Source organism: Canis lupus, chromosome 11 (genome assembly GCF_003254725.2).
Source record: "Canis lupus dingo isolate Sandy chromosome 11, ASM325472v2, whole genome shotgun sequence".
Classification (NCBI taxonomy): domain Eukaryota; kingdom Metazoa; phylum Chordata; class Mammalia; order Carnivora; family Canidae; genus Canis; species Canis lupus.
Window position 1 is genome coordinate 35,231,520 of NC_064253.1, and position 26,146 is coordinate 35,257,665.

At 41.3% G+C, this 26,146-nt stretch overlaps 1 protein-coding gene across 12 annotated transcripts in view; it reads left to right on the forward strand.

Moving 5' to 3' along the window:
* The first annotated feature begins 13,800 nt into the window (after window positions 1-13,800).
* Window positions 13,801-26,146, forward strand: part of CCDC171 (coiled-coil domain containing 171) — a 322,836-nt gene continuing 310,490 nt past the window's right edge. For 3 of the 12 annotated variants that reach the window (XM_025431994.3, XM_025431993.3, XM_025431995.3), the window contains exons 1-2: window positions 13,976-14,266; window positions 24,653-24,811. In XM_025431994.3, coding sequence (XP_025287779.3) covers window positions 24,768-24,811 — 44 coding nt within the window. In that variant the 5' untranslated portion in view covers window positions 13,976-14,266; window positions 24,653-24,767. Of the gene's footprint in view, window positions 13,926-13,975; window positions 14,267-16,080; window positions 16,136-24,652; window positions 24,812-26,146 lie in introns of those variants that run through there. The other 9 variants (XM_025431985.3, XM_049116141.1, XM_025431989.3 and 6 more) reach the window with 6 other exon arrangements.

Sequence of the window (26,146 nt, forward strand, 5' to 3'; positions counted from 1 at the left end):
CCTGCCAGCGGTGAAGAAACTTGCCAGAGAGGTCTATAGAAGTGGTTCACCATTGCTGGAGAGTATGGGCAGGCTGAGTCAATCTGTAGAAGTATCTAGCTTTTGCCAGAGGATGTTGGTGGGCTATCAAAGGAGCCCCAAGAAGAGAGAGCACAAGCTGAAAGTACAATTGGAGCTCCTCTCTTGGTTTCTTGTGTTAAAGGGGGACGCCTGGGTGGCTAAGTGGTTGAGCTTCTGCCTTCAGCTCAGGGCATGATCCCGGGGGTCCAGGGATTAAGTCCTGCATCGGGCTCCCTGTGAGGAGCCTGCTTCTCCCTCTGCAAATGTCTCTACCTCCCTCTCTATCTCTCTCATGAATAAATGAATAAAATCTTAAAAAAAGAAAGAATAATAATAGAAGTCTAGAGCCTTCAAGAAAAATGTCTTCCTGCCTCTGTGGCCATGCAGTGTCACTCCATTGCCCTCTGCTGATCAATCATAACATCTCATCAGTTGACAAAGGAGAAGTGATTGTAGGGTCCAGTATGAGTATCACAAAATCAGGGCAAAAAAAGTGTAGATTTGGAACACAGCAATAATATTAAACTAATAACTGGTACAGAAGAAGTTCACAGTCATTGAAAAATACCAATAATTTAATTTTTATCCTAATTTCAATAAAGAGTTCTGATAAAAATGTTTTAAGTTAATTAAAATTTGGAGAGTGTTGAAGAAGCCTTAATGTTTCTACTATTGTTCTTGTATAAGCTGAGGGACTGAGTCTTTGGCTGAACTGGTTGCTACTACAGTAAACTCAAAGATGGTTTTGATTCATAAGAAAGCTTAGAGTCTGATTATTCTGGATTTGGGACCAGGAATCGGTGAATCTGGGACAAAATCAGAAAAAGTTGTCAGAGGAGATAAGATACAAACATAAGTCATTTTATTCAAAGGCGAGAAATAGTTGTAGTTAATAAATAGGAAACACAGCAATAGGTAATAATGTTAGAAGGAATTTAACTTTTTTTTTTAACTTCTTGTCAAAATGTTTCAGAAGTATGCCAAAAGTCTAGAGAACTAACTGAATATTTTATAAATGAAAAATAACTCTTGTTCATCCAAGCCAGAATGACAAGGTTGTTTTAAAGAAAAAAATGCAGGTTCTAATTTTACTTTTTGTCTTCTATCCATATAATAATTTTTTAAAAATATTATTTGTTTATTTTAATGCACACACACACACACACACACACACACGAGAGAGAGAGAGAGAGAGAGAGAAAGAGAGAGACAGAGGGAAAGAGAACAAGAGAGAGAGAACATGCCCCCAAGCAGGGGGGAGAACAAAGAGGGAGGGAGAAGGAGAAAATGTGGAGCAGACTGTGCTAAGCATGGAGCTCAATACGGGGCTGGACACAGGGCTAGATCTCCCCACCCTGAGCCACAACCAAGAGTCAGATGCTTAACCGACTGAGCCACCAGGCACCTCTCCATTCATATAACTATAGTAAAGTATGCATAAGCCCTCAAATTTGACTTTTATTATCTTTTTTATCTTAAATAAACCTTTTCAAGTTATCTTTATATACTTTTCTGGGATCCCTGGGTAGCGCAGTGGTTTGGCGCCTGCCTTTGGCCCAGGGCGAGATCCTGGAGACCCGGGATCGAATCCCACGTCGGGTTCCCGGTGCATGGAGCCTGCTTCTCCCTCTGTCTGTGTCTCTGCCTCTCTCTCTCTCTCTCTCTCTCTGTATGACTATCATAAATAAATTTAAAAAAATTAAAAAAAAAGATTTATATACTTTTCTACATATGCATTAGACATACACACATACAAACATATATATAACATGTATAATATATGGGGATCCCTGGGTGGCGCAGCGGTTTGGCGCCTGCCTTTGGCCCAGGGCGCGATCCTGGAGACCCGGGATCGAATCCCATGTTGGGCTCCCGGTGCATGGAGCCTGCTTCTCCCTCTGCCTGTGTCTCTGCCTCTCTCTCTCTCTCTCACTCTCTCTATGTGTGTGTGTGTGACTATCATAAATAAAAATTTATTAAATAAAAAAATAACATGTATAATATATGAATATGCCAATAGATGACTAAATTACGGCATTTAAGTAGCTTTAACATATATTTAACACTTGCTATTAAATAAAACAATGTATGTATTATGTTGTTGAGCTTAACACCTTTTTTCTTTAAAAATTTTTTTATTAAGTAAGCCGTACCCCCAAAATGAGACTTGAACTCACAACCCACAGATAAGAGTCCATGGTCTGCTGAGGGAGCCAGTCAAGTGCTTCAAATTTAACATAGTTACATGCCACAACAATATCCTTAAACAGCAAACAGGCATACCATATTTATGGTTTTGATTGTATATTCCTATTTCTATTTAATAATCTTCATTATTATAAACTTAAAAAAAAGATTTTATGTATTTATTCATAAGATACACAGAAAGAGAGAGAGAGAGAGAGAGAGAGGCAGGGACACAGGCAGAGGGAGAAGCAGGCTCTGTGAAAGGAGCCTGATGTGGGACTTGATCTCAGATCCCAGGATCATGTCCTGAGCCCGAGGCAAATATTCAACTGCTGAGCCACCAATGTCCCTCATTATTACAAATTTAACCAGACTAATCAATTTTGAACTTTTCCAACAAGAGAATTAGAAGGGAGGAAACCAAGAACAATCTTGCTTATTTTTTCCATGGAGTATTTATTATTACTTTAATATATTTTGAGATAGGAGAATAATACATACATACATATGTAGGTACATACAAACATATTTATTTATTTAGATATTTTATTTATTTATTCATGAGAGACAGAGAGAGAGAGAGAGAGAGGCAGAGACACAGGCAGAGAGAGAAGCAGGCTCCAAACATAATAATTCAAAAGCATTTGACATCTTTTTAATCTATAGTCATTATGTATATAAAAACAAGGAGCGAGAGTAATTTAAAATTATGTTTAGTGCTCATGTTTGTCTACATGAAAATTATTTGGGATACCACAGTATATTTGTTAATTATCTTATTTTCATATCACAGTGAGAGAGAGAGGCAGAGACACAGGCAGAGGGAGAAGCAGGCTCCATGCACTGGGAGCCCGACATGGGATTCAATCCCGGGTCTCCAGGATCGCGCCCTGGGCCAAAGGCAGGCGCCAAACCGCTGCGCCACCCAGGGATCCCTGAATTTAAGGTCTTAAAGTTGACCAAAAAAATCTGTAAATACCACTTACGGTTAACCCATTGCATCCTTAACACGTGTAGTATTAAAAGAATCCATGAGATAAAATCTTTTAAAAATATCCGTTATTGCAATTTCATTTGGTAAAGATGATTTTATATTTGTAATCTTAAGCCATTTGCGGAAATAATAAGTTGTTGGACTCACAGAATTAACCTAGAAATTTAAAAAGTTTAAATCATAAGAAACTAACCCCAAGTCATGTATTTAAAAAACTATATAGGGCTTTTATTTTGTGAGAAAGTTGGGAAAAACAGATAAAGGTGTTTTTTTTTTTTTTCCAGATAAAGGTGTTTTAAGCTAAAGTTTTATCACTATGTCTAAAGATTTATCTATTTTTCAGTAATATTACAGACTTTTAAAAATTATGAATAAATTTCCGTATATATAAAACTTTATTTACTTATTTACTTACTTACTTACTATTTATTAAGTAGGCTCCACAGCCAGCAAGCTTAATATATGCACACAAGCCCCTCAATATAGGGCTTGAACTCACAACCCTGAGATGAAGACCTGAGCTGATATCAGGAATTGGATGCTTAACAACTGAGCCAACTGGATGACCCAAAACATTTTTTAAAAGGATTTTTGTGGGATGCCTGGGTGGCTCAGTTATTTAAGCATCTGCCTTTAGCTCAGGTCATGGTCCCAGAGCCCTGGGATCAAGCCCGACTTCCAGCTCTCTGCTCAGAGGAATCTGCTCCTCCCTCTCCCTTTGCCACTCCCCCTGTTTGTTCTCTCTTTCTCTCTCTCTCTCTGTCTTCTTTAGGGATCAAAGCTATTGCCTAAATTCACCTATGTCATGAGCTTCTTACAATGAAGAAATTAGGAAGAATCTTTTATAGAAATATTTTTAAAGGTGGGTTTTGCTAGCAAGGAACTTGTTTGGAGGACTGGATTTGGGCAGAGTGTGGAGGAACATCTTGAGGCAATTCTTAATAAGAAAGCTCTTCATCTTGGGGATCCCTGGGTGGTTCAGCGGTTTAGCGCCTGCCTTTGGGCCAGGGCATGGTCCTGGAGTCCCAGGATTGAGTCCTGTGTCAGGCTCCTGGCATGGAGCCTGCTTCTCTCTCTGCCTGTGTCTCTGACCCTCTCTCTCTCTCTCTCTCTCTCTCTCTGTCTATCATGAATATATAAATTAAAAAAAATCTTAAAAAAAAAAAAAGAAAGCTCTTCATCTTGATAAATAAACTGTTTAGGTCATAGCATTATCTTCCAGGAATAGGTATTCTCTGGAGCAAATAGGTGAATTAATTTTTGCTTGGTGTCAGTCTTATTTAATATAGGGAAAAGAAAGCATGCTTGGTCCTTTGAGGGTGTCACATGTGGACTGGGATTATGTTGGTTTTGCTCCTCACCTGTATCCTCTCACTAAAACATAAGTTCCATGAAAGCAGAGATTTTTTGGTATATTGCCTGCTTTTATGTCCACAGGACCTACAATATCTAGCAAGGGTTTGGTAAATATTTGTTAAAAAATCTTAATTAATAAATGCAGAGGATAGCCAAGAAAAATTTGAAAGGTGAGATGATCTAGCAGTTAAAAAAAATGTACTACAAAGGTATAATAATTAAAACGGTATGATATGAGAACATAGATTCATTGAACAGAATAGAAAAATCCAGAAATAGGGGGATCCCTGGGTGGCTCAGTGGTTTAGTGCCTGCCTTTGGCCCAGGGCATGATCCTGGAGACCCGGGATCGAGTCTCATATCGGGCTCCCTGCATGGAGCCTGCTTCTCCCTCTGCCCGTGTCTCTGCCTCTCTCTCTCTCTCTCTCTCTCTGTGTGTCTCTTATAAATAAATAAATAAATAAAAATATTTAAAATTAAAAAAAGAAAAATCCAGAAATAGATTTATGTGTATTTATCTATCTGTATGTATATATATATATATACGTATAGATAGATATCTTCCAAACTTTACTCTCCTTTAAGAGACATCTTCTCAAGTGTATTTTTTAAAAGGAAAGGGATTTTTCTCAACGTGCTTCTGAGCTGATCACTGCTTCTCTGTCGGTGGGCCCCCTCCATACTTCTGTATTTGTTTGGACTGCTTACAACCTGGAACTCATTAACTGTACGTTCCTCCCGCATCAACATTGACTTCTCCACAAGGACTTCTATAGAGAGCTAAGGGTAATAAAGGGCGGGCCTAATTTCCCTTCATAAACTGGTTCTTACTTCCATCAACAACTCCAACTACAGAGTCGTTAAATTCTCCAATAGAGTCAGAACATTTATTTATTTATTTATTGTCAGAATATTTAAAATGATACATTAAGAGTGCTTGGCTGGCTCAGTTGGTAGAGCATGCAACTCTTCATCTTGGGGTCATGAACTCAAGCCCTTCATTGAGTACAGAGCTTACCTTGAAAAAAAAAAAGCTTATACATTAAATGTGAGGTCTCATAAGGTCATAGACAAAGATGCTTAATAAATTATAATTTCTTAGGGTCTAATATAGAATGGCTGGTTCCCAACTTCTCTCTGCGGTCCTCAGGTCCACCCTCCCTTCTGCAATAGTGCTCCTTTTTCCTTTTGGGAAATCCTGACTTCTAACCACAGTGGCTAGTATCACTGTGGGCGGCATTCTCCTTCCTTCTCTAGAGACGTACAGTTCTCTAGATTTGAGTTATTTCTTATCTAGGACAGTAGCTTAGAGCCTCAACAGAGAAATATAAGGTGAGCTGTGGGAGATGAATTCTGTCTAGCAGTCTCATGCAGGTTGTTAACAAATCTGGGCCTCTTTCAGATCTTCCCTCCAGAGATAAATACACATAATCCCTTTCCTTTTGTAAAGAAGTCTATTGGGGGGACACCTGAGTGGCTCAGTGGTTGAGCACCTGCCTTTGGCTGAGGGTGTGATCCTAGAGTCCTGGGATCGGGTCCCTCATTGGGCTCTTTGCATGGAGCCTGTTTCTTCTCCCTCTGCCTGTGTCTCCTCCTCCCTCTGTCTCTCTGTGTCTCTTGTGAATAAATAAATACCACCTAAAAGTTTTTAAAAATTAAAAAAAAAAAAAAGAAGTCTATTGGGCAGGTGCCTGGGTGGTTCAGTAGGTTAAGTGTCTGATCGGTTCAGGTCATGATCCCAGGGTCCAAGGAGGGAGCCCCACATCCAGCTCTCTGCTCAGCAAGGAGTCTGCTTCTTCCTCTCCGTCTGCCCCTCCCCCTGCTTGTGCTTGCTCTCTCTCAAATAAATAAATAAAATCTTTAAAAAAGAAGACTATTGGGTAACTATTAGATTAAAAATGTATACATTCAGATCACTTAAGGATAAATAGCAGAGAATGCTTGTCTATATTTACAAGTAGAGGAGGAACACTTTCCTATTTTTTTAATTAGATTTTATTTTTTAACATTTAATTTTTATTTATTTTTTTACATTTGTTTTTATTTAAGTTCGATTTGCCAACATATAGTATAACACCCAGTGCTCATCCCATCAAGTGCCCCCACTCAGAGCCTGTCACCCAGTTACCCTATCCCCCCCCCCCACACCTCCCCTTCCACAACCCTTTGTTCATTTCCCAGAGTTAGGAGTCTCTCATGGTTTGTCTCCCTCTCTATTTTTTCCCAGTCAGAGGAACACTTTCGTATTACATATAATTTGCAGGAACACCGCTATTCATGTTGAAGTAATTATTTTACATTGTTATACATGCCAATTTTAGTTACTTTCTCCCATCATTGATTACCCTTACCCCCGCACCACTCCCCACCACTCCCACCACATTTCTGCTTTCCAGTTGTGCTCTTCAGATTGGCTAGGAATAATAATAAATAGACTCAATTGTTAACAATATATTTCTTTATAGGATGCTACCTGAAGTACACAGGCTTGGCTATAGCTTTGTAATAATTCATTTTAAGGTTATGCCAAGTGCTATGGGGATTCATCTTCCCCTTGCAGGCTTTCCTGGGTGTGGATCTGTTTCTCTCCCCTCTCCATGCCTGTGATTCCCTCCCATGGATGGCCCATAGGTCCCTTAGCTTACCATCACATGCCTGCCCTCCCTACCCTATCTGATGTAGCCTCTACATTTAGTTCTGCGGTTTGTTCCAGCCATCTTTGGGGCGTTTTATGGGTTATTTACACTCATATGAATGTTATGTAGTTACATTTTGGGAAGAGGTGAACTTAGTTTCTCCTACTCTGCCATCTACTCCAAAGCCTTCACCTTAAGGTAGTGAATGAAATTCTTAGACTTGGCCAGTTCTCTGCTCTAATTTTTTTCTATTTATTTATTTATTTATTTATTTATTTATTTATTTATTTATTTTTTCTTTTTCTTTTTTTATATAAAGATTTTATTTATTTGTTCATGAGAGACACATAGAGAGCGGCAGAGACATAGGCAGAGGGAGAAGCAGGCTCCATGTGGGGAGCCTGATGTGGGACTCGATCCTGGGTCTCCAGGAACACACCCTGGGCTGAAGGCGGCGCTAAACTGCTGAGCCACCCAGGCGTCCCTCTGCTCTAATTTCTTATGGCAGTGGTGCTGTAATAGTGGTTTCATGCTTCCTGGGACATGAGATAGAAATGGCATTGCTAGTTGTTACTGAACTTCATTAATGATCAGATAAATGCAAATTAAAAGAACATTAGAACAATGATGTGTCACTTTGCCTATCAGATTGGGAAAGCTCCAATACTGCAAAAATATCTAGTGCTGGCAAGGGCAAAGGGAAGCAGCCATTCTCTCATTCTATTGTTATTTCTTTAAATTGATACACTCCTCCTAGAAGGTAACCTGGTACTATGTATAAAAAATTTAAATATGCTGTCAAATGTCGACTCCTCAAAAGCTCATCATAAAAACTGTTGCTGAAACAAAGTTAAAATCATTAGATTCACTGCCAGAAGGAAGAATACCACTTGACTGAGCCTTAGTGGTATCTCAAAATGGAAAATTAGGGCCAGTTATTTTTAGGATTTTAGGGCTGGGGCTGAATAACTATAGGGAAGAAAGCAAGTTAGGGAAATTATTGAAATTGAGCAGAGTTTATGATACAATAGCCTTAGTTTCATGGGCATAGTAGGACAATGGTCTTGAAGCATTTTTTAAATTAACTGTTAATTTTCATGAGCAATATATTTAACAAATTCACAGTTTATCTTCCAAAAACAAGTATTAATTGGAGCAACCAGGTTATTATTTTTTTTTAAAGATTTTATTTATTTATTCATGAGAGGCAGAGAGAGAGAGGCAGAGACACAGGCAGGGGGAGAAGCAGGCTCCATGCTGGGAGCCTGACATGGGACCATCCTGGGTCTCCAGGACCAAGCCCTGGGCTGAAGCCGGTGCTAAACCGCTGGGCCACCCGGGCTGCCCAACCAGGTTATTTTTGCTTGGTTTCAGAATTGTTTAACATAAGTACGGGAGAGTATGTCTAGTGTCTAGTTCTACTATTATTCAAGATAGGGACAGGTAATTATATTGCTTTCAGTTTTCAAAGCTTGTTCTTTTCTGGGTGCCTGGCTGGCTCAGTAGGAGGAGCATACGACTAATGATCTTAGGGTCATGAGTGTGAGCTCCATGTTGGGTGATGATATTACCAAAAAAAATAATAAACTTAAAAAAAAGCTTTTTCTTTCATCTAGCAATTTCTATACTAGAAATTTATAATATGACTTTATAAGACAAATATGCAAAGTATATCTACAGAGACAGTTTTTTTTTTTAAGAGTTTATTTATTTATTTGAGAGAGAGAGAGAGAGAGAGCATAAGAAGGAGCACAGGAGAGGGAGAGGGAGAAGGCTCCTGATTGAGCAGGGAGCCCAACAGGGGGCTTGATCCTGGGACTCTGGAATCATGACCTGAGCTGAAGGCAGACACTTAAACAACTGAGCCACCCTGGTGCGTCCCGCCTTTTTTTCAAGAAAAGGAACAGGTCAGAAACAGCTTTGATGAATGGATAAGTAAATTACAGGTATCCACAAAATAGATTACAATGCAACTATAAAAAATGTATCTTTGTGGCACCTAGGTGGTTCCATCAGTTAAACATCTGACTCGATTTCGGCTCAGGTCATGATCTCAGGGCTGTGGGATCAAGCCTAGTGTTGGGCTCTGTGCTGGGCGTGGAGCCTTTTAAAGATTCTCTCTCTCTCTCTGTGCCCCCCCCTTCACTCTCACGCCCCTATTCATGCTCTCCTCCCTGCATGTTCTCTGTCTATCTCAAAAAAAGAAAGAAAGAAAGGAGAAGACAAGACTGAAAAGGCAGGTACAGACAAGATTAGGGGCACTTGACTGGTGGGGGAGGGGAGAGGGGGTTAAGTCTGGGTTTTAATGCAGTAAGGACTGAGGAGCCATTAAAAGAATTGATTGATAAGGTAACATAATCTGAGTTTCTCTGAGTTATGATGTGAAAATTACATACATAGGTATATAAAACTCTCATTTTCCCCCAATGAACTTTTTTTTTTTTTTTAAAGATTTATTTATTCATGAGAGACACAGAGAGAGAGAGGCAGAGACACAGGCAGAGGGAGAAGCAGGCTCCATGCAGGGATCCCGAGGTGGGACTCGATCCCGGGTCTCCAGGATCACGCCCTGGGCCAAAGGCAGGCGCTAAACCGCTGCGCCACCCAGGAATCCCCCCAATGAACTTTTCTAACACAGCTCCTCCCAATTTTCTTCTTTCCTCTATAAAAGGATGCTCTCTCCTTTTGCTCTCTGGACTTGCCTGTAGTTCACCATAGTTGGCCCAAATTGCAATTCCTCTGCTATTTCTGAATAAACTCATTTGCAGCTTGATCACAGTTGTTGTTTAATTTTTAAGGATGACTTTAGAAGGATCATTTCCATTGTAACACTGAATGGAGGTTGAAGGAGCAAAGGACCAGAGCCATTGAGAGCAGCAATTATGGCAAGGACTTGCAGTTCTGAGAATTGATACCAAAGCAGCATAATAATCAAGCACCTGGTGTTTGAACCTTCTAAGGGAGGTTACTGAAGGGTCAAAAGGATGTGGCTCATCTGGCGCTTAAAAAACCCTGAGGCTCACATGCATAAAATCAGCTCATAACACTCCCCTAGTGTCAGAAAGGTACACATGTGCCCTTAGGCCTGCTTTTGATTTTTTTCTATTTTTTGATCTCTTCCACTTATATTTGCCAGCTTAAAAATGCCCTAGATGTTTGGTTGTCAACTTATAAAAATGTTGAGAATTTGTACAGAAAGGGGAGGTGAGTGACTTGCACCAGGCCACAAAGCAGGTTCTGATCACAAGTGTCTGTATATGAAGCAGTAAAGAAACAAAGTATCAAGATGTTTAGTGGTAGGCATACAAACAGGACAGGAGAGGTAGAAAAAAGTAAGTAGGGTTTAGTGATTCTCACATGTAGGAATTAGGAGCTTGAGAGATAAAAATGATTCTCTGAGTTTTTTTTTCATTTCGATGTTTGAGAGATTAGTTTTATAAGTTGGTAGAGCAGCAGTTTGGGGGGTTCCATTAAGAAGTTAAGAAAGATCATGTTTAGATATATGTTGAGGACAATATTGCCAGATATTAAAGTGATACTGTTCAAATGAGAGTTAAAAATTCACAACCCCGGCTGAGTTTATGATATTATGATGTCATGTGGATGCAGGGATGGATGAAATCACCGAGAAGTTTATACAGTAATATGTGAAAGTTGACTGAGAAAATATCACATTGAGGGGCCAGAAGGGCCATGAGTTCCCTGGGCAGCAAGCAATAAAAACATCAAAGAGCTGGAGAACCAAAAGTCTTACCTATGCTGCAGAGAAATCTGAGGAGGATCAAAGTGTCAGTGAATTCAAGGGGAGTGGGATTTAGCAATGAAATCCTTATTGATTTTGGAAGCTGTTTTGGTGGAGTGCTGGGGATGAATTGAATAAGATCTTGGCAGGAAAAAGAATGAGGTGAGTATTATGACTTTTAAAGTGAAAAGGTAAGTGAATTAGAAAACCTCTTTTACGTACAGCTTTTTGTAAGTAGCAGCAGCGTGTTAGGCGAACAGAAGCAGAAGAGAATTAACCTTGTAAATATCCAAAAAACAGAAAACCTCCAAATATTCTGAAAGTCTGATTTATTGAGTAATTACTATAACTTCTTTGCTCGACACCCTTCATTAGCTTTGTTGCTTGATTAAGTACAGTAGTCCTCCCTTGTCTGTTGGGGATATATTCCAAGATCTCCAGTGATGCCTGAGGCTGGGGTAGTACCAAACACTATACTATAACACTGTGTTTATTCCTATGTGTACACACCTATGATAAAGTTAAATTTATAAATAAGGCATAGTAAGAGATTAACAATAACAATAAAAAAAGAAAGTTATAACAGTACATTGTGATAAAAGTTACATGAATATGGTCCCTCAAAAATATTTATTGTATTGTACTCCTTAGATAATAAAGTGTGAATGTGGTTAGGTGAAGTGAGATGATTGATGTGACATCGTGACACAGAGTTAGGCTACTTTTGATCTTCTGAATATGTCAGAGGGAGGATGATCTGCTTTCTGACTTTGGTTGATTGCAGGTAATGGAAGTTATGGAAAGAGAAACCATGCATCAAGTGGGAGTACGCTATGACCTAGAAGGTCCCTGTGATCTGGGTCTGCCTACTTCTCCAGTGTGTTATCTTAACTCCCTACTCTTTCCCACTGAATCCAGCACACAGAGCTTCCAGTTTCCCAATGCCTCATGATGTTTCTTGTGTTGGTGTGTGTAGCTTCCGTGTCTTCCAGTTCCTTCTCAGCGTGGTGACTCTAAACCAGCTTCCTAGAGTAAGTTCATAGTTGTCTATAAAGCCTTTGGGGGGGCTCATGGTTGTTATTAACATTTGCCTCTTCTGATTCCCATTGCACCTATATTAAATGTCTTGTATTTTTATCACCAAGCTCCAGGATGGGTATATAATCTGTATTCAATAAATAATGAATGAACAAATAAATGAAGATTGCAAGCCTTCATATAGCACTTATTCTTCATTTAACAAAAGGGCGTAGGGGATCCCTGGGTAGCTCAGCGGTTTGGCGCCTGCCTTCAGCCCAGGGCGTCGTCCTGGGGTCCCGGGATTGAGTCCCACATCGGGCTCCCTGCATGGAGTCTGCTTCTCCTTCTGCCTGTGTCTCTGCTTCTGTGTCTTATGATAAACAAACAAAATCTTAAAAAAAAAAAGTGTGCAGTATAGTACATTTGCCATTTATTCTTGCCATATAATATTCAATTTTGTTATTCTTCTAAACATAAAAGATTTTATAAGTAGTTAACACTTGTAAAGCAAAAAAAAAAAAAAAAGAAAAAAAGAAAAAAAAAGAAAAAGAAAAATTAAGAAAAAAAAGCCTTTAAAAGCCTTAATCTCAGATCTCAGTAGTCTGTTGTAGTAGTTTTACACTGCATTTGTAAATGTTAGGGTGGGCTCTTTTTATCCTTTCCATAAACACTTTCCTTTGAACCAATTATCCTCTTCCTGGCAAAATTATTAGGAAGCAGGGTGGTCTTCATTTTTAAACATAAGTAACAAAATCAAACCAATTCAAGTTTCAGTGTTACATGAATCAAGGAGGATTTAATCTCAATTTGTATTTGCATTTATGAGGTTGGCTGTCCCCAGCAAGACAGGGAAAAGACGGCCACTACACCTGGTTTCAGGTTGATCGCAATCACCACGGGACAGTCTTGGCATAAACGGTTTGTTTCGTATCAAACACCTTTTTGAAGGGGTGGAGGTGGAGATGGTGAAGACAAAATCCCCAATCAAGGGACACCTGGGTGGCTCAGTGGTTGGGCCTCTGCCTTCAGCTCCGGGAGTGATCCTGGGGTCCCGGGATCAAGCCCGGCAGCCCTGCCTCTCTCTCTGTGTCTCTCATTAATAAATAAAATCTTAAGGAGAAAAAAAAATCCTCAATCAAAATCTCGCCAATTTGCATTTTTCTTTGGGGAATAGGTTTTGAAAGGCCAAGGAACAAAAGAGCGTCAGGTTTTCCAGCGTCCCCGGGGCGGTAGCAGATTGTGAAGTAGAAATTCACCAGGGGAGGGCGCATGCGCGCGAGCCGGGGGCTGGGGGGCGGGGGCAGCGCGGGAGCCCGGGCCGAGCCTTTAAGGACTTTTTCGCTTGGTACCTCCTTATGTGTTATTTGTAAAAAAAAAAAAAAAAAAAAAAAAGGCGCTGCAACAGTTTCAGCGCGCTGACCCGCATTTTCGCGGCGTTGTTTACAACCCCAGCTGGGACACAATGGGGATGGGAGGAGGGGCCAAGAAGCGTCTTGCTGGCGGAGAGCGGGCTAAGCAGCGGGAAACCAGAGAAGCCGAGCCCCCCACCCCGGCCCTTGCTCCAGGGCACACACCCCGAGGGGCTGCACTGGCCTGGCGATCGGTAGTTTAACGCACAGTCGGCGATCCATCCTCTTAAAGAGGTTTATTCACTAGACGCCAAAGAGGAGTTGTTGGGGTTTAGACATACTGCCTTGTCTGTCGGCTCTGCGGCTTCTGAGTCCCTGACCCGGCGACCTCGCGCTGAGGACAGCACCTCGGAGCTCGGGCCGGGCCGCTCTCGCGCGAAAGGGCGCGCGCGCCGCGGGATCGCGCGTGGTCTCGCGCGCGCCGCTCCTCAGCAACGGCGCATGCGCCTGCCTCGCCTTCCCGCACGGCCGCGCAGCTTCGCGGGCCCATCCTCTTCCAATCGGAGCGCCGCATTCTCCCAGTGCGTATCCCCCGGCAGCGGGCGGCAGGCGGCGGGCGGCAAGGGGCCGGCTGGGGCGGGGCCGGGAGGCCTGCCAAAGTCTGCGGAGGTCTGCGAGCGCCGCCGAGGCTCCGGAAGTGGCCGTTGTAAACACAGTCTCTCCAGGGCTTTCCCCCTCCGGTCCCACTTTTTTTTTTTTTTAAATGCGCTTTCCCCCTCCCCGGGTCCTAGAGCCCGTCGGGTTCCAACAGTGTTTGCTCCGACCCCGGCCATCTGCCTAGGCCTCTTTCTACCAGTTGAGATTTGGAGCTGCCCCTGGGGGGGTCCTGGGTGTGCGGTCTGGACCACGGGAGCCCCCTGAGGTAACCACGGGGGCGAACGAGTCGGGCAGGGAGGTGTTGAGGAAGGTATGGGTGCTAATGGGGAGCCCCGAGTTAGTTCGTAGTTGTCCTGGGGCTGTTGGTGTCGTGCGTGGGGATGCGCCTCCCTCCCTGGGCTGGGCCTCTCCGCCCCCTGGGGGAAGATCTCCGTGGAGCGTCCCGACCGAGTCCGCTGCAGCAGTACCCCGAGGACTGAGGAGGGACCCGAGGGCTGGACCCGAGGGCAGGACCCAGAGGGCTCCTAAGGTTTACTGCTCCAGGCTGCCAGGCTTTTCCCCTCCCAAGAATCCGTAAACTCTTCCAGGATAAGGACCACGTCTTTTTCATCCTTTAAAAAAAAAAGATGCCAGCCACACACTTGACATTCTACCCATGTTTGATAAATGAAAGGATGAGTTGTAGTAGGCTGTCATCTGTAGCTTACCCTCCAGACATGGAAAACCTGGCTGTTTTTTTCCGAGGCTGTAAATTTTCTGCAGGAGTAGAGCCTCCTTTTGACAGTTCTTTATTCCATCGTGATATTTATCCTAGCCAAATATATATATATATAATTTTATATATATATTTTTTTCATTTTAAGCAGATCTCTGATGATTCTGTGTTAAGTTTACCTGAGAAGCAATTTCAGTTAGCGTCCAACTTTTTCAAATACAAAACACATGGATGTTTTGTATAGGTCATAAAATGTTGCAGAGAAGACCCTACCGTTTTATCCATCAGCTTTACTGAACAGTTATTGCCTGGTAACAACAAAACAATGGTACAGCAGAAGCTGACAGAGGCTTTCCATGAAGTGAAGAAACAAAGGCAGTGCAACCTGCTAAGAGGAAAGAAGGGAGTAGTTTTATTTTTATTTCTTAAAGATTTTATTTATTTAATCATGAGAGAGACAGAGAGAGTCAGAGACATAGGCCGAGGGAGAAATAGGCTCCCTGCGGAGAGCCCATTGCTGAGCTTGATCCCGGGATCACAACCTGAGCTGAAGGCAGACACTCCATCACTGAGCCACCCAGGTGTCCCAGGAGGGAGTAGTTTTAGTCTGGAGCTTGAGTTTTCTGAGCACAGTTTTATTAGCTTCATGACTTCAGGCAAATCACCTAAATGGGCTAGACTTTAGATTCCTAATGTCAGATAAAGAGGATGGGCTTGGTCTTTAAAGTCCTATTTAATTCTAAAATTCTTTGATTGTCTCAGCCCCCTTGTCATGGTCTTGTTCTGATGAAAGAACCGGACGTCGTCTTTAAAGGTGAAATATCTAAGTCTGCAGATAGAATACCCCAACACAGATGTGATTATTATTGAAGACAATACTGTGTTATGAAAGAGGATGGATTTAGGAGTCAGCCAGATGTGGTTTTGAATTCTAACCTTCCCACCAAATATATATATTTTTTAATATTTATTTTGAGGGGGAGCACGGGGGAAGGGGAAAGAGTCTCACAAAACCTGGGGCTGAGTACTGAGCCCCCTATTGGGTCTTGCTCAAGACCTGAGATTGACCCAGATGACCTGAATCAAAACCAAGAGTCAGTGGCTTAACCAGCTGAGCCCCCAGGCACCCCTCCCACTGAACAGCTTTATACAAGTTACTCATTCTCTCCAAGCATCAGTATTCTGGTCCATGAAATATGTGTGATCATCTCATAGGGGTATTGGGAGGATTCAATGAGATTAGGTATGGTTAGTGTAGATCTGGCACATAGTTGGTGCTCAGTAATAGTGGTTTTTATCTTTTTTTTTTTTAATCTTTTCATCACCACCTCCTCCACCCCTCCCTTTTCTCCTGATCTGTACAGACACACTGAGAAATGAATACATTCTGCATGACCCACTGAAGGACTCAGCTGTGAGGTAGGAAAGCTTTGTATCAGCAGTAGCTCTGAAATCTAGAGTAGAATTGTCTTTTTGACTGGAACTTACTCTTAGGATGTCTCAATCATTGTTCCCTTGGCCTCAGTTGCCGTATTAACCTATTTCTAGAAAACTTCTTATTGAAGAATGATAGACTAACATCCCCTCATCTGGTTTAGTAGGACTGGTGAGAATAGTTCAACTGCACTACCAAGAGAAGATTCATCTATTAATAGAGTATCATAAAAAGCTGACTTATTTATTTTTATATTTTTTATTTATTTATTTACTTAATTATGATAGTCACAGAGAGAGAGAGAGAGAGAGGCAGAGTCATAGGCAGAGGGAGAAGCAGGCTCCATGCACTGGGAGCCCGACGTGGGATTCGATCACGGGTCTCCAGGATCGCGCCCTGGGCCAAAGGCAGGTGCCAAACCGCTGCGCCACCCAGGGATCCCAAAAAGCTGATTTAAACTTTGCCTTGGGATCCCTGGGTGGTGCAGCGGTTTGGCGCCTGCCTTTGGCCCAGGGCACGATCCTGGAGACCCGGGATCGAATCCCACATCGGGCTCCCAGTGCATGAAGCCTGCTTCTCCCTCTGCCTATGTCTCTGCCTCTCTCTATCATAAGTAAATAAAAATTAAAAAAAAAAAAAAAAAAAAAAAAAAAAAAACTTTGCCTTTATCCATCACTGCTACAGGATGGCCTAGTTTGGGCCCAAGCCTGTGGAGGTGTCATTTGGATTGAGAATCCGTTCTCCAGATTTCGTTAAGAGGACTCTGACTTGTAGTGAGTTTGGATGGGGTGGGGGTGCGTGAAAGAATGAGCTGTGTGAGCAGTATTACTGCTATTACTCCCTATTAGCAGTAGGGAGCAGAAATGCTTCTCTTGACAAGCAAGATCTCACCTGGTCTCTGGCTGGAAGTGAACCATGTCTTAAAGGCCAATAGCAAGCCACATAGCAGAGCTATGGAGTCAGCCAATTTGGGCTTGAATCCAGACTGTCACTAGATAGAGATGTGACTTTGGACAAGTGTTTGAATGAATATCTTTAAGCCCCAGTTTCCTTAGGTATAATGTGGGGGTGTTAACAGTATCTTCCCATTGGGGAAGAGTGATAGTGTAGAGATTCAGAAAGTTCTTTGCACACTGTCTGGAGAAGGGATGCTTGTCACAGTTGGCATGATGACAGGAGGAGTGGCTTTGAGGTATCAGATAGATAGATAATGATGTACTGAATGTTTTCAAATAGAAAGTGTTACTTAAAGTGTTGGGTACATATTGGAGAAAGGCTGATGTTGGTTACGTATTACAAGGAATTTGTAATTCTACAGATTAGCTAAAGTATCTTGTGGAGTTTCATAGAGAAGTTTCAAGTAAAGCTTAAAGCACATGTAATGTGAAGAACCTACAATTCTTTGACATAGCTCCCTATTTCACTGACATTTCTATTACTGTACCTGGCTGCTTTCCTCATCATTCATTACCTTTTCACTCTGGGGCATGAACAACAAGCTTTTGCTACATCTTCTCTGCCATTGTTCAATAGAACAGAATTCCTTTTTTTTTAAAATATATTTTTTTAAATTTTTATTTATTTATGATAGTCACACAGAGAGAGAGAGAGGCAGAGACACAGGCAGAGGGAGAAGCAGGCTCCATGCACTGGGAGCCCGACGTGGGATTCAATCCGGGGTCTCCAGGATCGCGCCCTGGGCCAAAGGCAGGCGCCAAACCGCGGCGCCACCCAGGGATCCCCCAATCATAGTTTAAATTCAGCCACAGATGTGACTTGGGCTTTACATTGATATAGTCTTCCTAAAACACACAGAGGTAGGCTCTTGAACCCTACTGTCCTCAGGAGCTGATATCAGAGACAGAGGGGAAGAAAATAAAGAGTTTGCTACAGGAGGGGCATCTGTGGCTCAGTGGGTGAGTGTCTGCTTTTGGCTCAGGTCATGATCCCAGGATCCTGGCATCTAGTCCTACATTAGGCTCCCTGCAGGGAACCTTCTTCTCCCTCTGCCTATGTCTCTGCTTCTCTCTCTGTGTCTCTCATGAATAAATAAATAAAATCTTAAAAAAAAAAGATTTTGCTAAAGGAGACTTTATTTTATTTATTTATTTTTGAAACGTTTTATTTATTTATTCATGAAACAGAGAGAGAGAGAGAGGCCGAGACACAGGCAGAGGGAGAAGCAGGCTCCATGCAAGGAGCCCGACGTGGAACTCGATCCCAGGACCCCAGGATTAGGCAGGCCCTGGGTCGAAGGTGGTGCTAAACTGCTGAGCCACCCAGGCTGCCCTAAAGGAGACTTTAGATAGGCTTTTCTTTTTTTTTTTTTTTAAAGATTTTATTTATTTATTCATGATAATCACAGAGAGAGAGAGAGAGAGAAAGAGAGAGAGGCAGCGACACAGGCAGAGGGAGAAGCAGGCTCCATGCAGGGAGCCCGACGTGGGATTCGATCCCGGGTCTCCAGGATCGCGCCCTGGGCCAAAGGCAGGCGCCAAACCGCTGCGCCACCCAGGGATCCCAGGTTTTTCTTTTGATGATGAATTTAAAAAATTGAGCTATAACTCACCTATTAAATTCAGTTTTAAGGTATACAGTTCATTGGTTTTTAGTATATTTACTGTTCTACAGAAATCACTACCATCTAATTCCAGAACATTTATTTCCCACTCCCCAAAAGAAACCTCATACCTAATAGCAGTCAGACCCAATTCCTCCTCTCCCTACCCTCTGGCAACCACAGATCTGCTTTCTATTTCTATGGATTTGCTCATTCTATACATTTCATATACATGGAGTCCCATATACATGGAGTTCATATACATGGAGTCATATACAGTATGTGGCCTTTTGTGTTTGGCTTCTTTTTACTTAGCGTACTGTTTTCAAAGTTTACCCATGTGGCATGTATCATTATTTCATTTCTTTTAATGGATGAATAATATTTCGTATTTTATTTATCAATGGATCAGTTAATGGACATTTGGGTGGTTTTTTATTTACTCTTTGGCTATGCTGCTCTGAACATTTGTGTGCAAGTTTTTGTGTTTTTGTTCAAGTCCAGTAGTGACCTTAGGATGTGTCTTGGTGGTCCATATTCTCACATACACAGTTTGCCTTTCAAAATGTAGATTAAAATTTTGTTACTTCAGGAAAGTTTTCCTGAACTACAGTTTTTAGTGTTCTGTTCCCTCACTTTTGTCTTCTTATTCCTGTCTTCTTGAATCCTTTGATCTCCTCCTTTTTTTTTTTTTTTTTTAACTCAGAAAGTTTTGTTTTTCATTTCCTTTGTCCTTTCAGGCATTTTCTTTTTTTTTTTTTTTTTTTTAAAGACTGAGGACTGAAGTAGTTCGCTTAATTTTTTTATTTTTTTATTTATGATAGTCACTCAGAGAGAGAGAGAGAGAGGCAGAGACACAGGCAGAGGGAGAAGCAGGCTCCATGCACCGGGAGCCCGACGTGGGATTCGATCCCGGGTCTCCAGGATCGCGCCCTGGGCCAAAGGCAGGCGCCAAACCGCTGCGCCACCCAGGGATCCCCTTTCAGGCATTTTCTGTCATGTGTCTTTACTTTTGTTCCCTTGTAGCCTTCATTATTGAAATGACTTTTTTCTTCCATTTCTCTTTCTGATCTTTGTCACCTTTTTTTCTGAGTTTTTCTAATTCTGATTCTTTTTTTTTTTTTAATTCTTTTTTTTTTTTAATTTATTTTTATTTTATGATAGTCACAGAGAGAGAGAGAGAGGCAGAGACACAGGCAGAGGGAGAAGCAGGCTCCATGCACTGGGAGCCCGATGTGGGGATTCGATCCCGGGTCTCCAGGATCGCGCCCTGGGCCAAAGGCAGGCGCCAAACCGCTGCGCCACCCAGGGATCCCTCTAATTCTGATTCTTATTCTTTCCTGTCTTGTACCATTTTTTGTGTCTTTTAGCTTATTTTGAGAAAGTAAGTTACAGGTCTCATCTGTTCTGAGATCATGTCTTTCTGTTATGCTTTCATTTGTAGTATTCGATTCTGCTCCTTACTCTCTTTCACTTGTGTTAACTTTGTATGGGGTTTGATCACACTACTTCTCTGTTGCTTATTTTTTGGAAGGTTAGTTTATCTGAGCTTTGAGATTGGGGCAAGCTTTGGGAAAGCTTTTCTGACTTCATGGAACTCTGTGTTGTGGGTTTTTTTTTAAGATTTTATTTATTTATTCATGAGAGACACACACACACAGAGGCAGAGACACAGGCAGAGGGAGAAGCAGGCTCCATGCAAGGAGCCTGATGTGGGACTCGATCTCGGGTCTCCAGGATCACACCCCGGGCTGCAGGCAGCGCTAACCGCTGTGCCACCCAGGCTGCCCTGTCTTGTGTTTTGTGTTAAAAACTATGGTGCCTTATTTCTGAGATTTCCTGGCAATGTGTCCTCCTGCAGTTTGGTCTGGGGCATTGCTTTGCTTTGTCTTTATTTCTCTACTCCTACTCAGCTTTGATTCCATTCCTTGCAGTTTCTCTTTAGTGTGGGCCTGGCCTCTGTCCAGGAAGCGGACCTGGACAGGTCAGTTCTCAGAGTTCATAAGCTTTTAAGACTTTCTTATTGTAGGGATCCCTGGGTGGCGCAGCGGTTTGGTGCCTGCCTTTGGCCCAGGGCGCGATCCTGGAAACCCGGGATCGAATCCCACGTCGGGCTCCTGGTGCATGGAGCCTGCTTCTCCCTCTGCCTGTGTCTCTGCCTCTCTCTCTCTCTGTGTGACTATCATAAATTAAAAAAATAAATAAAGAAATTAAAAAAAAAAGACTTTCTTATTGTATATGCCTGTATCACATGCAGACTCTTGGAATGGGCAGACTTCTCCTGGGGTTCATCTGCTGTTCTCAGATTGGTTTGTAGTGGTCCCCATTGAATAATCTGCTGGCTCTTTTTTTTTTTTTTTTTAATGTAGCCTTGTTATTTCCCTCTGCTTTCTCCTCCTCAGATACTTCTGCTCCTGTGTAGGTTTTGTGGCTTTTGGTGGTTTGCCCTTATTCATTTGTATTTTATAGCTTTTTCTTGTAAGTATTGCCTGTAGATTTTCTAGTTTCTCTATCTCTATTACCGTAGAGAGGATTTTTATAAAGTCCCTCATTTAAATTAATAAGTTGTAGAAAAACAACTTTATGAAAGACATGCTGCAGGCAGGGCTGATGTGAGAACTCATTTTGTATCTTTCTTGTCACTCAACTTCTTTTTCTGTTTCACCCTGTGAGAGTATTTTCTTTTCTTTTTCTTTTTTTTTTTAAGATTTATTTATTTATGATAGAGAGAGAGAGAGAGGCAGAGACACAGGAGGAGGGAGAAACAGGCTCCATGCCAGGAGCCCGACGTGGGACTCGATCCCGCGACTCCAGGATCGCATCCTGGGCCAAAGGCCGGCGCCAAACTGCTGAGCCACCCAGGGATCCCCTGTGAGAGTATTTTCAAGTTTCTTGTCCATGTTAGTTTTTTTTTTTAAGTTTATTATTATTATTTTTTTAGTAATCTCTATACCCAGTGTGGGGCTCAAACTCACAACCCTGAGATCAAGGGTTGTATGCTCTTCAGACTGAGCCAGCCAGGCTCCTCCCCACCCCCCATTGGTTTTCTCTTGTTGTCTAACAGTTACCACAAACTTAGTTTCTTAAAACAGCACCCTTTATTATCTATTAGGTCAGGGGTCTGGGCACAGCTTAGGTGGGACCTCTGTTCAGAGTTTCACTGGACTGCAGTCAAGGTGCTATCTGGGCTCATCTGGAGGTTTGACTGCTTCCCAGCTCATTTAGGTTGTTGGCAGAATTTATGTTGGCATCTGTATGACTGAGGCAACTAGCTTTTTACTGGCTGTGAAGTGGAAGCTGCCTGCTGTTCCCGGTTATGTAGCCCTCTTGGTGGGTAGTTCACAGCATGACCTTTTGCTTATTCAAGGTCAGCAGAGATTGTCATTTCAGTCTACTAAGACAGAATCTTATATGACATGATGTAATCATGGGGGTGGCATCTCATCACCTTTGCCATATTCTTTTGGTTAGAAGCAAGTCACAGGTTCTGCCCATAGAAAAGGGAAGGATATTATACAAGAGAGAAACATCAGTGGGGGCCAAGATTGTGGGGACATCTGCCTACTACAGTATCTCTATCAGTGATCTGGAAATTGATGACACTTGCTCCTGAGCTATAGAAGACACTTGTCTCTCTAGAAGACTATTCACATTTGAAAATGTTAGATACCAAAATGATGTACCAAAAAAAAAAAATGTTTTCTTCAATTTAGCTTTGTTGAAACAACTTTATTAAAATTTAGTAAACTACCTCTTCCCACACCTCTCTGCCCAAGATAAAACCAAAACAAAACAATAGACATTAAGGCCCAATCTATGGAAATTCTTTTCCTGTGGGTTAGAGGTTCGGTTTGTGCATGTTGTGACACACACACATAGATGTGTGTGTGTGTTTCATCTTTTTCATAAAATAGAAAAATTTGACATACATACTTTTGAGCCTTGAACTGGAGTCTGACCTTTGGGGGTATGGTGGTAAGGTGAAAAGATTCTGGGACTCAGTATTGTAAGAGGTTGACTGAGTCCTTAGTATCCTCCATTTAGTAGCTGACTGGCTGTAGACATGTCATTTAGCTTCTCTGAGTCAGATGAGCTTCCTTAATTGAAGTGAGGACAACCTCAGGAAAGACAATCTTTACTTTAGTGTTGTAAGGATCAGGGTTCTACAGATTGCTTGGCGCTGTATTAGGTGCTCAATAAATTGACAGTGGTATTTGTTTGTCTACCACCATTTCTAAACTTAGTCTTTCAGGTCCCTGGAGAACTAGGATTTTTCCCTCTATCTTGGTAAAAATTCTATCTTCTTTGTTCTGGGTCAGAGTATTCTAGTATCAGATAAATCATTGTTTTAAAGATCTGTTGGTGTCTGTCTGTAGGAATCATTACTCAGTTCTTAGCACCTTGGTTTTGTCTCTATCTTGGTTGGCTTGAGTCCCTTTTCTTTCAGTGAAATCTCTGAGGGTTTATTAGGAGCAGAGAGAGAGAGGGAGAGTTAGTTATTTTTCTTTTTTTTGGCCTTATAGATATTTCTGTACATTGATAATTTCACCAAGTAATTCTTTTAATACATCTTTCCCCTAGACCGAATCACCTTAAGTATCACTTTCTCCCTTCCTTTATGAGGGACTATGATATTTTCCCAGAGGGTATATATTCAGTAATAGAAATTTAGTGACTGAGCACTGTATAATGCTGTATGTATTATTTAAATCTCAAATATATAAGATTGATGTAATTATCCCTTTCTTATGGTTGTGGAAACAGGCTCAGAGGGTATAAGTGACTTGCCCACGGCCACATACTTGGAAGATACTTAAAGGCATCCTGACTCAGATCTCTCTGAGTCCAAAGCTCATGATCTTTCTTAGGATATTGGACTTCTACTATTCTACTAGGGATACCAAGAGATGCTTGTGAGATCTTGATATTTGTGTCTTTCTGAACTTAGTTAATCATTCTTATCTCTGTTTAAAATACTTACCCAGAGATTACTTCATACCATATACACACACGTATATATATGCCTATATATAGTAAAGCCATACCTTATATATGTACCATACCATATACTATATATATAGTAAAGCAACTTTAAATGATTAGCTTTGTATAATTTAGAATATCTCCCATAGAAGAGAGTTCCAGAGAGACCAGGGTAAGTGACAACTACTCTCCTCTTTCCTTACTCCTCCTTGATCCTTAAGAGAAGGACTTTGAAAATTACCGTGAGATCATTTGTTGGGAGAGACCTAAGGTTCTCTTTGGTTTTAGCATTGCATTAGAAATACATCATTTATGAGAAGGACTTTAGGGACTTAAAAATGTCCCTGGACTTCACTTTCTTTCAAAATGAATTCTAAAAAAAAAAAAAAAAAACAAAAACAAAAAAACAAAACAAAAAAAAAATGAATTCTATCCCCCAGAAATAGTCTTTACATTCCTTTTCTAGTTCAAGAGTAATTTGTCACTATTTTATTAAGATCATTTTTTTGGGGGGAGTGCCTGGTGGCTTAGTCGGTTAAGTGTCTGCCTTCAGCTCAGGTCTTGATCTCAGGGTCCTGGGATGGAGCCCCACATCACAGGGCTTCCTGTCAGGGAAGAGCCTCCTTCTCCCTATGCCTCTGCCTATCTCCCCCATGCCAGCTAGTACTCTCTCTTGAATAAATAAAATATTTAAAAAAGATAAATTTTTCTCTTGAGAAATTAAAATAACCTAATAAAATTTTGTTCTTATAAGGAGTATCTTTTAAAAATGTTGTCATTATTGCTTCTAATCTTTTTTAAAAGAGATCAAACATAATAGCTTTTAAAAATGCAAGTATTTACGTTTGTTATAAAACAATTTTTAAAATACAAGTAAGTTGAAGAAAAAGACAAAAATCACTCAAAGTCCCAGGACTCATATATATAACCATTGTTATATTGTTTATTATTTTAACAGACTCCAGCTTATCTAACTTGTAAGCCACAGCCGTGCGGACAGTTGTAATCCTCAATAACGAAGTCTATCATCCAGAAATAGTGGGCTGCTTTGGAAGAGTTGGAAGAGACTTACCATGAGTTTAAACAGTTCAAGTAATGCCCCTGGTGACACCCAAAGGTAAGTTGCCAGTGTCTTCCTTTAGTTGGGGAGGTGCTTCTGGGTTGCAGGCAGCAGGGAGCAGTAAGTCGTGGTGGTCAGGGGTAGAGTGGCGCTGATTATAAAGATTCTCCAGGCATGCTGAGGGAGGTGGAAGCTTCCTGTGCCTGGAGGAGCCAGCAGGATGCTTCAGGACTTTGTGCCCCGGTCTCTGCTCCTTTGTTACCTTGTCCACCAAAGTCAAAGGGTGTGTACTTTTTCCTGTCCTTAGATATCCACTTATTCCTTTCTCTTCCTCAGATCTTCTCTCCTTTTTATATTTTTGCTTATTCACATTTCTGTGTGTTCCCCCCTACTTTGGCCTGCTCTAGTCTCTGTGGCTTGAGCAGAGACTTCTTGCCCCAGTGGTAGTTTGTGACTTCTCTCCAGCCATTCTTTTGGTTTTAGCTCCTGTTCCAGCTGCACGTTTGTTTGGAATTTATATTGCAAGAATTGCCATTATTGCTCATCTTTTTTTTGTACCCTTGATATCTGCCTTTGGGTGAGGCACCTGCTTTTGGTTGATTCACCTCTGATGTGAGAAATAGAAAAACTCTGAGTCTGTGATACAACATTGAGCCATTTGCTAACTAAAGCGTGGTTTACAAAGAACTCAGGGCAGAAATTCAAAGTGTTGAGAAACTTTTATAATCCTGTAACAGAATAGTTTTTCTGTTTAAGTCTAGTAATAAAACACTTGGGTTATGTTTTATCTCTTTTTAAAATTTCTTGTTTAGTTACTTTAAATATAATTATTTTAGTCATTTAAAATATATTTTACAGAAGTATTGTTTATGTGTGTGTGGGATGGTCCTTGCTTATATTTAGTTTTAGAAGAACTGATATACATAGCCTTTTCAGCAAGGATATGTGGGTGGGGCAAGGGCCATGACTAATGTGTACTTCACCTATAAGTAGGATTTGCTGTAGAAACATTTTCCACCTATCTTTAGAAGTTACCTTACATCCCTTCTGGAGAAAGGTATGAAATAAGTGAATAAAATATAAACTTTTTACTTCACTAAAAGCCTTTTCACTTTTGGAGGGAACATCTTACCACACAAATATTTACCTGTTGTGATTTTTCATGACTAAATTACTCTTTAGAATTCTAGAATCTGTCTAAAGGAAGTTTAACTTTGCTATTTACCACTAATTTACTTTCTGTTTCTATAGATTTGCCTTTTCTGAATAATTCATATATATGGAATCATACAGCATGTGTTCTTTTGTCTGGCTTCTTTCAATAGGCATATTCTTCAGGTTTATCATGTTGTTAACAGGTATCAGTACTGTTTCTTTTTTATTGCTGAATAG